We start from the raw sequence: 13,974 nt of genomic DNA, 5'->3' as shown, positions 1-13,974 counted from the left end.
TGGGGGGGTTGGAGCTTTCATTGGTTCACTTCCTGCTTCATTCTGAGATGCCTCTTGCATTCTGTTCTTCCTGTGCACAGTGCTGAAGCTGCATTGCGGACTCTAAATCATCATGAGCTCTAGGACACAGTCTTGCCATTCTTAGCTAGCTGCAAGAAAATGCTTATAAGCAAAGGATCAAATTCATTGTCTTCCATCTCAGATGCTGAGAATCTACTATTCGGGTCCTTCTAGTCTGATATGAAAAACTGGATGTGGGCTTTATACACATGATAGTATGTAAGCTGTCAGGCAGTTGATTTAAATGTAAAACAAAATAAATATTTTTCAGAGATCGAAGTATCAGTGTAGTATTAAACGTTTAAGGTTTTTAAGTACACTTCTATTTGGGAGGGAAACATTTACACTACAGGTTGGGTTCCCTGATTGCTTTTCTGTCAAGAAATTCCATACCAAATTTGTTGAGTTTATAAGTAAAAAGATGTTTACTCTAATTGTCATCTCTGCGAGTCAACCTTGAATATAAACGTTAATCTGGGTTCTTTCTGGCCCTAGCATTAACAATAAAGTCCCTGCGATCAATCTTGATTAATGGTTCTATTGATAACTGAGCCAAAATGGAATACATCTTCCTCTCCTGTAGCAGTGTTGACTCTGCAAAGTCAACAGAACAGAAGTAGAAAAAGCTTACTTTACAATTAAAGTTGAGGCAAAACTACGAATAGACACGGAGTAGTTCTGTTGAACAACGTGGCATTTTTACAGTCACTTTTACAGTAGAACCATTTAAATGTTTCCTTCTATAGGTGCCCAGCCCTGCTTGTTTCTTCTGATTGCTTCCTATGCTAAATTGGCTCTTTAAGAGGCTTGCCTCTGTGTATTAGGAAGGCTTGACCCTGGCATAACCAATTCCACCATATGGCACTTGCACGGACCAGCAGCAATGCTAACTAAAATAAGCAGATTTAAAAGCAAGGGGCACAAAGGACACTTAGATGATTGGGGTGCAAGTATCTGGGTAAAATAAAGGAACTAACTTTGTGTACATATAATTATATATATTTACGTTCTTTTTGTTTTTTTCCTTTTTGGAATATGAAATACTCTACAACCACTGCATTCTATTCTCTTCTTCAAAAGTTAAGTGTTGAAAATGGCTGTCCTTGTGTGCTGCTGTTCCCTAGGTGAACTGGCAGTGAGCTGCTAGGAGCTTATTTAGCCACAGCTGAGGTAGATACAGTAACCAGCCTCAAGTCAACCCTTTAACTGAGATTTGCGTAGAGGTCTGTGGGAGTGCATTACGTACTAGCTCTGGTAAAGAACTGTTCCTGTTAAACACCATTTTAAAAACCATGGCATTATGCAATGCAGTTTTAGAGTATGTCTGAACTGCAATTACACACCTCTGGCTGGCCCTCATCAGCTGACTTGGGCTTGTGGGGCTCAGGCTAGGCTATTGGGCTGTAAAATTGCAGTGTAGATGTTTGGGCTAGTGCTGAAGCCCGAGCTCTGGGACCCCATGATGGGGGAGAGTCCCAGAGCCCAGGCTCTAGCCTGAGCCCAAACGTCTGCACCACTATTTTACAGTGGCACAGCCCAAGCCCTGCAAGCCCAAGTCAGCTGACGTGGGCCAACAGCAAGTGTTAAATTGTAATGTAGACATACCCTTAGAGCCTTTTTGAGGAAAGTTGCACACTGAAACCTCTGCTTACAATTAAACTGTTTGATTAAAATGAAGAGCAGGGAAAGGACAGCACCTCCCTCCAACATATCCCCAGTTTACATGCTTTACTCCTAGGCAAGCAGAGCTTTTAGGGAGCATATGGGGTAGGTCCCTCCCTAAAACAGATCAAAGCCTTGAGTATTTGCTTCTGTCCTCCTTTATATGCAAGCTGGTTTGGAAGATAGGTAGAAAGAATTGTATCCAGAGTTCATAAGCCAATATTTACATGCCTCCTATAAAGATATGCTTAGTGGAGTGACAATGTTCTGAATTTGCGTTTGGCTGTGAGTTTATGTAGAGACTATACTGTACATATCAAAGCAAAAATGATGGATTCAGAAAAGTTTAGAGAAGTAATTTACACTTTTTTTTTCCCCACAGGCCTGTGAGGCAGAAAGCATTATGTTAAACTTAGCAGGACAACTCATCATGGTACAAAGGGATCGGTCTGGCCCCCAGATACGAGAGAAGGACAGCGGTCCTAACCAAAGGAAACTTGTGAGTAAACATATTTGGGATTACACAAGAATTTTCAAAGGTTCTGAGGACTCAGCAAGTTGTGAAGGTGATTGATCTCGGCCTAGAAACAAGTGTGTAGCTTCACTTCAATGCCTGTGCTAAAACTGGTTGAATTATTTGTTGTGAATAAATTACCTGACAAATGCAGCCCTCTTTTCTGTTCACGAATCATTCACAAGCCAGTTTTTATTTCTGCAAGTATCTCTGACAATCAGATTATTTACCCCTTGTATTGCTGTAACATAGGGTCCCAATCATGGATCAGGATCCCACTGTGATAGGTGCTGTACGAAGCTTGGGCAAACAATTTTCGACCTGTGGGCTATTCCTAAACTGTTCACTTTGAATACTTGTGGTTTGTCGTCCCCCTTCAGGCACATACTGGCATTTTTGACCAACTTCTTAAGAGATGAGAGAAATTAATGAACAAACTCTTTAATGTAGGACTATCCTTGTTCTTATGACAATGTGTAGATAGTCATATGAAGAGCAACAATTTCACAATCATTCATACTAATGATGTGTGTGTGAATTTTCAGAAATTGCAGAGAGGTGTGAGCATGAGCATGGTTGGATTCAAGTGAATGCTTGCAAACATTATTTTTACAGTAACCCACCAGCTCTAGCCTACACTCTGTGCTAAAAATAGGCAATTTGACCAGCCTTCTGACTGGAATTGTCAGTGGTATCAGCTAGTAGGTGAGGAATGAAAGAGACCCCTCTTGGTGGGTTAATACTGGAGCTTTTTCTTGGTGCCCAAAATGCAGCAAGACTAAGTTGCATAGGAATTGCACTTATCAGTCCTCACTTTTAGAAAAGTAATGACCCCGTGGTGACAACAAGCAGTATTTGTGAAAAAAACCTTTAAAATGGATGTGGGCAGTATTTGATAAATATCCGTGGTATACAGTACTTTGCCAGTTTTAGGTTTGTGGGGGTGGAAACGCAGGTTGAAATGCTTTCTTGAGTACTTGCACTGACTAGAGTTTTAGAAATGCCTAATAAAAATACATAATTCTCTACAATAGTGAATTTCTATCATATACTCCCCTCACCGACAAATCTATTAAATGGGAGTGAAATGTGCTGTCACCCCTTTCAACTGAAAGAAGGATACTAGTGAGATGAGGCACAAATTAAAAGGGTATTAAGATCTTTTTTTCTTTTCTTTCTTCCCCAGCTGCCTTTTTGTGCTCCAGTTGTGCTAGCCCAGTCGGTTGAAAATGTTTGGACTACCTGTAGGGCAAACAAACAAAAGCGCCACTTACTGGAGGCACTCTGGCTCAGCTGTGGTGGGTCAGGTATGAAAGTCTGGCTTCCTTTGTTTCCCAGGGATCACCGCAAACCACATTCTTTTTTGTCAAGACGGATCATGCTGCCTTTCCACATCAACATATACCCCTTGGCTGTTCTGTTTGAAGATGCCTTGGTTCTTGGTGCTGTCAATGACACTGTACTCTACGACTGTTTATACACTTACAGCAGCGCTAGACAACATTTGGAGGTCCTCTTTCCTTTCTGTATTGTTGAGAGAACCTCTCAGATCTACCTCCATCACATTTTGCGCCAGCTTTTGGTGAGGAACCTAGGAGAGCAAGCCTTGCTTTTGGCCCACTCCTGTGCCACATTACCTTACTTTCCTCATGTGCTAGAACTGATGCTTCATGAAGTGCTGGAAGAAGAAGCTACCTCGCGGGAGCCCATTCCCGACCCTCTGCTTCCCACTGTGGCTAAGTTCATTACAGAGTTCCCCCTTTTCCTGCAGACAGTTGTTCATTGTGCTAGGAAGACGGAATATGCCCTGTGGAATTACCTTTTTGCTGCTGTTGGAAACCCAAAAGACTTATTTGAGGAGTGCTTAATGGCCCAGGACTTAGACACAGCTGCCTCTTACCTTATTATCCTACAGGTAATAGTATCCTGCTACTTGATTACAAAAAAGAAGTGACCATTTAGTCCCCATTTTTTTTGGTTTTATTTAAACGATTTATTGCATGTTTGGCATAACTGTTTTTTAAAAATAAATATAACACTTTTTTTGGTGGGCAACTCCCCTCAATTATATCTGTTTAGGGATCAAATTAAATATGAATAGGTCCCTAAACTGGCACTTAACAAAATGGAAAACTGTGAAATATGCCTTTACCTACAACTCTCATTTTTGAGCATACTGCTGGGGCGGGGGCTTGACTTTTTCCAGAAGTATTGCTGGGTTTCAGAAGCAAATTATTTTTATATTGTGCATTGTTACTTGTAGAACATGGAGGTTCCAGCAGTTAGTAGGCAGCATGCCACTCTTCTGTTCAACACTGCCCTAGAGCAGGGAAAGTGGGACCTTTGTCGTCACATGATCAGATTTCTTAAAGCCATTGGTTCTGGTGAATCAGAGACTCCGCCACCTACACCCACAACTCAGGTTTGTTAAGAAAATCATAAATCTTGTACATCAGTCACTAAACATAATGAATCTCATGTATACCCAGGATGTAATATGTTTTTACTTTAGTTGGTCATATGCTTCTTTGTTGTAGGAACCCAGCTCAACTGGTGGCTTTGAGTTCTTCAGACATCGCAGCATTAGTTTATCTCAATCAGCAGAGAATCTTCCTGCTAACAAATTTAATCTACAGAAAACACTGAGCATGCCTTCTGGTCCATCTGGGAAAAGGTAACATTTGTATCATAGTACAATTCATGACTGATCCCTACCATGCTGGGCCACTGTACAGAGAATAGTTCCTGCCCCACTCATCCAAACTATTTACATTGTAACAAATTATACAATGGGGCTATATTAAGGCATGGGCACTCATGACTCCTGGAGTCATGTGAGATCAGGATTTCAGTTTCCATTTAAAAAAAAAAATTGTTTCTAGCCCTTATGGATGCAAAGACAAGTTGAAAAGTGTGAACCAAATATAACTGATGCCTGCCTGAAATAGTACCTCTGGGATGTGTGAGCTGGGCCATTCATCTTAAATGTGAAACCTGTTGTTAGTCCTGAAAGGGTCTGGGCCACAGCATGGGTAGGGGGGGCGGGGAGATGTTATGTGGGGGGTGCCCAGGACCCTAGATTGTCTTAATTTGGCCCTGACAGCAACCTTAGTGGTGTTCTGTGTGCTGTGAGATTCCGCAGACCTCTGGAGGTTCTACAGTGAGCACTCACATGTCCATTAACTGTAATAGAGCATTTCACCTAATACTGCAGAAGAAATATTTCTCCCTTTGCTTTTACTGCACATATTGTCTACTTCGATTTCCGTCTATCATAACTTTTTATGTGCATGAGCTGTAACTTTGATATTAAAAAGAACGAGGAGTACTTATGGCATCTTAGAGACTAACAAATTTATTTGGGCATAAGCTTTCGTGGGCTAAAACCCACTTCATCGGATGCTTCTTTCTTCTGCTTAGAAGTGGTAAACAAGATAAAATGCAGGGAACACAAACCAGAATTGTCCATAGGAAGTTACTGTCCAATATTGTATTTTTAAAATCATTTTGAGGAAAATGACCTTTGGACCACGGTGTTTGATCTTTACTCAAATAAAATGCAACAAGATAGTACTAAGGTCAAGAACTTAGCAGGTGTAATAAAACAGACATTTAAATGGATAACAAGAATATCCAGAGTTGTTACAGTAAATTTTATAAAATTTAAGAAACAAATCTTTTGAAGGCCTGGTGTGGTAGGGGTTGGATGCCAGTAAAATTACCAAAAGAAACAAGCAATTAGCAAAATGAATATTTTGGGGAAACAATTAGATGGAATTATTTATCTAATTAATTGCTTCTCACATGACTAGTTCAGGAAAACCAAACCAAAAGCTGGACTTACTGATTATGGTTATTAATGAGACTGCACTGGGAGTGCATCACTGCAAAACTTAACATGGATTCTTTTATAAACTGCTGCCCCAAAATAAACCATTAACTTGACTTTGAAATAAAGAGTTTAAGTAATTAAAAATGATAAAACCAATAAACAAATCATGCAAATGATATACACCACATAAACAAGTAAATAAAATGAATGATACAGTGTGGCAACTCTTAAGACAACCTCTAAACAAAACATGAAATTCTGAAATGTAAATTAAAGTATGGTTGGTTAACTATATTGAATGGACTAGCTATAAAGCTGAGTATAAAATTCAAAAACCTCTGAGCATTAACCACAATGGTGTTCACTTTTTAAAATACTAACAGCATCAATTTTTAACATAATTCAACAGCTAAACTGAGACAGAATATCAAATAACCAAGTATAAACTTAATGAAGTAACTGGACTGCAACAACTATAATTCAACTTCTTCATAGGGCTGTCAAGTGATTAAAAATTAATTGCTATTAATTGCAGGATTAAGCAATAGAATAGCATTTATTTAAATATTTATGGATATTTTCTACATTTTCAAATATATTGATTTCAATTATAACAGAATACAAAGTGTACAGTGCTCACTTTATATTTATTTTTATTACAAATATTTGCACTGTAAAAAACAAAAGAAATACTTTTCAATTAACCTATTACAAGTACTGTAGTGTAATCATTATCATGAAAGTTGAACTTACAAATGTAGAATTGTGTGTAAAAAAAAAAAAAAAAAAAAAAAATGCATTCAAAAATAAAAACAATGTTAAACAATATAAAAGCCTACAAGTCCACTCAGTCCTGTTTCTTGTTCAGTCAATCGCTCAGACAAACAAGTTTTGTTTACATTTGCAGGAGATAAGCTGCCTGCTTCTTGTTCAGTGTCACCTGAAAGTGAGAACAGGTGTTATCGTGGCACTATTGTAGCCGGTGTTGCAAGGTATTTACATTTCCGATGCGCTAAAGATTCATACGTCCCTTCATGCCTCAATCACCATTCCAGAGGACATGTGTCCATGCTGATTACAGGTTCTGCTCGATAACAATCCAAAGTAGTGCAGACCAATGCATATTCCTTTTCATCATCTGTCAGATGCCACCAGCAGAGGGCTGATTTTCATTTTTGGTAGTTCAGTTCTATAGTTTCTGCATTGGAGTATTGCTCTTTTAAGACTTCTCAAAGCATGCTCCACACCTCGTCCCTCTCAGGTTTTGGAAGGCTCTTCAGATTCTTAAACCTTGGGTGGAGTGTGTAGCTATCTTTAAAAATCTGACATTGGTACCTTTTTTGCGTTTTGTCAAATCTGCAGCGAAAGTGTTCTTAAAATGAACATGTGCTGAGTCATCATCTGAGACTGCTATGACATGAAATATATGGCAGAATGCGGGCAAAACTGAGCCAGAGACCTGCAATTCTTCCCCAAGGAGTTCAGTCACAAATTTAAGTAATGCGTTCTTTTTTTAAAGAGCATCATCAGCATGGAAGTATGTCCTCTGGAATGGTGGCCGAAGCATGAAGGAGAGTATGAAAAAGCTGTGGTCAAGTGAAAAATTCTCTAAGTTATATCTGGCATGTAAATATCTTGCAATGCCAGCTACAAAAGTGCTATGCGAATGCTGAAATTTAGTTATATACTCATCAAACTAAAGGTTTCAAGTTTAGTCCTTTTAAGCAGTACAACAGATAGTAAGGCAAGTTAAGTGAGCATAGCACTACACAGACAGGTATGAACAATAATTCTGGCAATTACAGGTGAAAGCATGCAGTTCAAATCAATTTTAGTTACAGTGAAGTCAGACTGATGTCCTACAAGCTGAGTTCAGTCATGTTCTTAGAAGAATTTTCTCCAATCTTAAGCTGTTTTAAAACTTTTTCCTTTTTTGTACCATTTAAAATTAAGATATTTCTAATTGAATCGAAGTTGTTAGATTTATGACTTTGGTATTAAGAGTTCCTACCAGCCCAAGCACAGAAATTCCCTATGGAATTTTTAGCCATAAGCATTGATTTCCTAAATCTTTGTGCTTCTGAGCAGGTGGAATTTTTCACTGTGTGCAATTGTCATCTTCATGGTGGGAGGATTCTGTCCAGGGAAACATCTTTTTCCCTAAGCTGCCAGATCAAAGATTCTTGTAAAAGACTCCGGGTATTTCTACGCTACCCGACGGATCAGTGGGCAGCGATCGATCCAGCAGGGGTCGATTTATCGCGTCTAGTCTAGATGCGATAAATCAACACCCGAGCGTTCTCCCGTTGACTCCTGTACTCCACCACCGCGAGAGGCACAGGCAGAGTCGACGGGGGAGCAGCAGCAGTCGACTCACCACAGTGAAGACACCGCGGTGAGTAGGTCTAAGTACGTCGACTTCAGCTACGTTATTCACGTAACTGAAGTTGCGTAACTTAGATCAATTCCCCCCCCCTCCCCAGTGTAGACCAGGCCTCCTACTCAAAGAAAATCAATCTTTCTCAAGGAGCGCTAAACACTTCTTATATGGAATGGACCAGCTTTCTCTGAATCTGGTGGTGGTCTACCAGAAGTAGGTTTTGCTGGACTAGTCATATGAGATGCAATTAATAATTCTATCTAAATGTTTCTCCCAAGTATCAGTTTTGATTGTTTTTCTTGTGGTATTTTTATTTTTAAAATTACTTAGTGTTCAACCTCTTTTCAGCCCCATAAAGGGATAAAAACATTAAGCTTCAGAGTTTACTCAGATCTCTAACTATTGGAAGTTAGGACAAACTTTATTGGGAGCAGGCTATCCTATTTTCCTTCTATTTCCTTCCTTTCTGTAAAGGAGCTGGTAATTGGCCATTGTTAAAGACCAAGTACTGGACTAGATGGACCCCTGGTCTGATCCAGTAAGACATTTGTGTTCCAGAATACTGTACATTTTGTTTTTAAAGGCAGTGTCCCCCTCCCACTCAGATATGGTGCTTGGTATATGAAGGAACAGGGTAGATATCTGTGCTTTGACGGTAATATGAAGCACATTTCCTCTGTTCTCTTCTTCAGTGGGTTTGGACTTCACAGGCCTCTCCTGTTTGAAGATTGCTACTATTCCACCACCAGCACAAAGTCCACTTCCTGGATCAGTATTTAAAGTTAATGTTAGACACTTGGTACCTGTATGAAACATTGACCCAGGGAAAAGCTCACCTCTCACAAAACTTGCAAGACTACCATGATTTTTCATGCATAGCCATCTCCTGAAGAGTCATTTGATGAAAGCTTGCTACTCCTGAGGGAATTCTGAGCCTAAACATTCTGCACATTTTAATTTGTCAATAAATAAATGTGGAGGCTCCAGCATGGCAGTTGGGAGCACAGGTCACTGGCTGCATTGAGATGGGAGATCACCCTATAGTACCCCACCCAAGGACAGGGACTCGGGGGTGAGGCTACACCTGACCCAGCGCAGGGGCTGGGCTGGCTCCAGAAACACCCCAGGGCTCTGCCCCTCTGTGCCAAGCACACCAGGTGTGGGCAGGCAGGTTCAGGCTAGCAGGATCCAGGTGTGGAGCAAGAGGGTTCTGTGTGTGGTAGTTTTGGTGTGGGAAGCTCTGTGAGGCATCTGGATGCAGAGGGGCTTATTGAGGGGGGGACGGGGAGGGGTTCCAGGTGCAGGGGCAATGGGACTCTGCCAGAGGGTCCATGTGAAGATGGTTAGGGCTCAGCAGGGGGTGTGTGGGGTTTAGTGGGGAGTTTGGGTGCTGGGAGTGTGGAGCTGGGTGGGGTGGGGGTCTGGTTCGGGCTCAGTGGGGCGGGACTGGAGCCCCAGCTGAGGGCTTAGAGAGTGGCAGGAGTGCTTGTCTGTGAGAGAAACTGCTAGTGCCACAGTCTTCTGGAGTTTGCTTTCTCTGAGAGGCCACTTTGGAAGGGGGGCTGCTCCTTGCTTCCCTAGTGACATGTAGCCCTGCCTTCACTGCTAAGACTTTAAGCCCCTGCAGCTGGTGCTGCCTATCTAGTTTCTATCTACCACATTCCTATTGTCACATAGCTCATAGTGATAGTGGAGGCTCTTGGGTAAAGGAACCCCAGGTAACGCGTAATCTCTTTTATCAACGTGCAAGTGGTTTTCACCAGTTTGCAATTTCATATATCTGTGCTACAGCTGAACTATAGGTGACTTTTAAGCTACAGTCTTAATATCACCTCACCTCTTCTCTTCTCTTGTGTTGGTCCACAGGTGGAGTAAAGACAGTGACTGTGCTGAGAATATGTACATTGATATGATGCTCTGGCGTCATGCTCGACGCTTGCTGGAGGAAATCAGGCTTAAAGACCTTGGATGCTTCGCTGCGCAACTAGGCTTTGAGCTGATTGGTTGGCTGTGTAAGGAGCGAGCCCGAGCTGCCCGTGTGGAGGATTTTGTGATTGCCTTGAAGAGACTACACAAAGACTTTCTCTGGCCATTTCCAGTCATACCAGCTTGCTCTGTTAATTCACCTTTCAAGAATGGAAAGTACAAGACAGGTGCTGTACCATCTGAGTTATTTTGGTGGACTAGGTTTCTTTCCTGCAGTCCTGCCTCCATTAGTTTTAATCTCTCGTATCTCAGTTCAGCCAAGCAAAGAACAGGTTGAGGTTTATCACCTGCACAGTTCCTTACTTTGCATGGCTTTGAAGGGGTTCTGTTTAGCATAGACATCATGTCTTCGCAGTAGTTATGTTATGTTGTAGCTTCTGTTGAGATTTCCTGTTTTCTCTCAGAAGTTATATTTTAGCTGTATTAAATCAGAGAACTAGATCTCTGTTACAGGTCAGTCTGGACACAACATTTTATATAATTTCAGCCAAAGAAAGTGACTAAAATCAGTACATTATGTGGTTTTAGATGGGCATTTGATCAGCTTTATCTGATTTTTAGAGATACACCTTGTTTTTCATGTGACTTGCTGAAATTTGCTAGCAATGTGGTAGTGAGATGGAAGAGTTAAAATTGTGAGAATGTGCTGCAGTTTTCAAACCTGTATTACAATGTTGTTGTTACATCTTTCAATATATTATTTTGTGAGATTACCACATGGATCTCACTGCAATTTTAAAGCATCTTTTAATTCTATAAGCTAGACTGTTTGTCTCAAGATTGCAAAAAAGTGAGTTTACGTGGTAGCTCAGCTATGCCAGCAACATATTAGATGGCACTTTCACTGTGTGCCAGTATCTAGATACACTGAGGCTGATCGAAGGGTCTTACAATAGCCATAAGATCTGCATTCCCTTGCATTTGTTCATTTGTCAGCAACTTAATTACTTGAATTTTGACTTGGATATAACTGTAAAAAGTTGTTTGGGAGATGTATTAAAAAATGGCTACTTGTATTGTAGGTCAGTTTTTTATAAATGCCTCCTTATTTCTAGCTGTTGGAGAGCAGCTGCTCAAGTCCCAGTCTGCAGACAGCTTTTTAAATGTGGAAATGGACACGGGGGGTCTCAAGTGCACCTCAGAGTCACAGCTGGCTTAGCACCATCAATTCCTCCCAGAGAGAAATGGACACACTTTCATCCCATGGACCTCACATGCAAGATGCATTCCTCTCTCCTTTATTAAATAAAGGTAGGTTAACACTCACACTCACACGTTCTGCATCACCCTCAGAAAATTGCATCTAGGTATTCATCATTTGTCATGAATGCTCATCACTGCTGTATGGTGCTGTCCTGTTATCTAGTGATACCATAATGCAGAAAAGATTGGCTCAGTCGGTGGAAAAGTATACTAAAAACATTTAAAAGTGCATTGACAACTTTGTGGCTGAGTCAGAATTGAAGACTATGACCATGCAAGCGACAGCTGTATTTAAAAGGACTTGAAAGTAAAAAATCATGTCTGGTGTTTTTTAGAAAAGGTCCTTACCTGTGTTGGTAGCACCTAAAACTATTAAAACTGATGATTTTAATAACTAAATTTGACTGTTTCCTTTCTGTATCTTGCTTTTTTTGGAAAAAGACTAGTCCATTTTAAATCGGTTTCACACTTCCCAATCCACTCCTGCTCTTCAGACTAAATGTGTATCCTTCATGACAATTTCACTCACTTCATCTTAATACTGTCTGTTTTAGAGCATAAACAGGAATCAAAGGCACATAGGACTGTTGGAAATAACTTTTAACTGGGGGCATGAATCAGCATTCATGTCGTGCTCAGGGAAGCTAATGATCCAACCAGCAGACCAAATTTGGTGATGAATCTTGGTCATGTGCCACCTGGGGCATGTTGCGCACATGCTAAGAACAGCCTTGTAACGTATTTCCATTGACTCTAGTTTTAGGATCAATTAAGATGTTCACCGTAGTAATTCTGATTACTAATAGTGTTTGGGAGATTTCTACATCTGTCCAAGAGCTCAACAGTACTTCACTATTTTCCAAATGATCTGTATGAGTGCCTGGGGGACCTGTTGTATACATATTACTCTTCCTACTCAGTTTATCCTGCAGGATTGTCTTTATCTGGTACAAACAAGAATTGCTACTGAAAAAACAGCTTGCAAAGAAAAGCAAGTCTATAAGTATATATTAATCCAATGCACCAACAAGACCTTTAAATCCTTAGAAGGACAATATACCTACATTCAGATTGCTCCTGGCTAACTGCTAGCTGTTCAGTACCCAATAACACCCTTACTGAATCCCAAAGCTAGTTACGTTGGTATGTAAATGTTTAACTATTAAATGAGCCCAATCAGTTTCTGGAGGAAGCAGTGCAAAAGAAAACATTGACACCTGATAAATTAATAGATGGCTTTCTAAATATCCTGTTGAATGTATTTTGGTAGGTGATGAATGCAGCATTGGTTCAGCAACAGACCTGACAGAAACAAGTTCTATTGTGGATGGTGACTGGACCATGGTGGATGAAAACATCTCCACTCTAAGTTTAACACAGTCAGAGCTGGAACATCTCTCTCTGGAATTGGCTAGTAAAGGGCCACACAAGTCACAGGTCCAACTACGGTAAGTTACATCATCATAAGATGAATTGAAACTAAAATATGTTCACTCTTGCTTTTAGCATGTGTGTGATCTAGCGTTGTTTGAATTTTGTCCTTGGGAGGAGGAAAAGCGTGCCACTGCATGAACTGTTTTGTTCTTATAGGTATTTGCTACACATCTTCATGGAAGCAGGATGTCTGGACTGGTGCATTATCATAGGCCTTATTCTCAGAGAATCTTCAATAATCAACCAGGTTTTTATCATAATGCAATCCTCTGATGCTGATGGAGAGATCTGGCAGAATATCAAGACTGGGCTACATGCTGTAGACAGATGGGCTTCCACAGATTGGTAAGTGTCATTGCAGCAGATTAGTTTTGATAGATGGCTGAATACAGAATTTTGTACGTAATTCAATTTGGGGTTTATATTGATTAGTGTGAGGTTGAGGTTTTTCACATAGCAATCTCTTTTCTTCCTGTGTGTTTGTACCTGACCTGGAACAATGGGGCCTTGATCCTGTCTGAGGCTTTTCAGTGCCACTGCAATATACTGATTACTTAGGTTTCTAGTTGTATTGAAAATGTATCACTTTACATTTTTACTAATTACAGAACACAGTGCTGTGTCTTCCACTACTTTATAAGTTTTAAAATTCTTTTGAATAAATGAAGGGACCCTCCTATTACAATCTATAATTTGGTATTTTGACAATGTTCTGCTACTTGGGTCTCTGTTTACATTGTTTAGACACTCAGAATAGAATTTTCCTTAGCAGCTTCCCTATAGAAATCCACAGCTCTGTAACAGTCTGTTATAATGCATAGTCCCCTGAAACAATGGTCTCTATTTGAATTGCTGTCACTGTTTGACAGTAGCAGCTTGACCCCATGCGCTTTATGCAAGAGC

The 13,974-nt window shown here is 40.4% G+C and overlaps 1 protein-coding gene across 1 annotated transcript in view; it reads left to right on the top strand.

Annotated features, from left to right (window-relative positions):
* RIC1 (RIC1 homolog, RAB6A GEF complex partner 1) overlaps nt 1–13,974 on the top strand; it is an 85,344-nt gene that overhangs the window by 69,581 nt on the left and 1,789 nt on the right. The window contains 9 exon segments of the mRNA XM_005296801.5: nt 2,105–2,221; nt 3,423–4,151; nt 4,500–4,658; nt 4,774–4,910; nt 10,315–10,601; nt 11,490–11,554; nt 11,556–11,685; nt 12,908–13,085; nt 13,228–13,416. Coding sequence (XP_005296858.2) covers nt 2,105–2,221; nt 3,423–4,151; nt 4,500–4,658; nt 4,774–4,910; nt 10,315–10,601; nt 11,490–11,554; nt 11,556–11,685; nt 12,908–13,085; nt 13,228–13,416 — 1,991 coding nt within the window.

The sequence above is a fragment of the Chrysemys picta genome, chromosome 6, assembly GCF_011386835.1.
Source record: "Chrysemys picta bellii isolate R12L10 chromosome 6, ASM1138683v2, whole genome shotgun sequence".
In the NCBI taxonomy this organism is placed as follows: Eukaryota; Metazoa; Chordata; order Testudines; family Emydidae; genus Chrysemys; species Chrysemys picta.
This window is presented reverse-complemented; position numbering and strand designations above follow the sequence as displayed.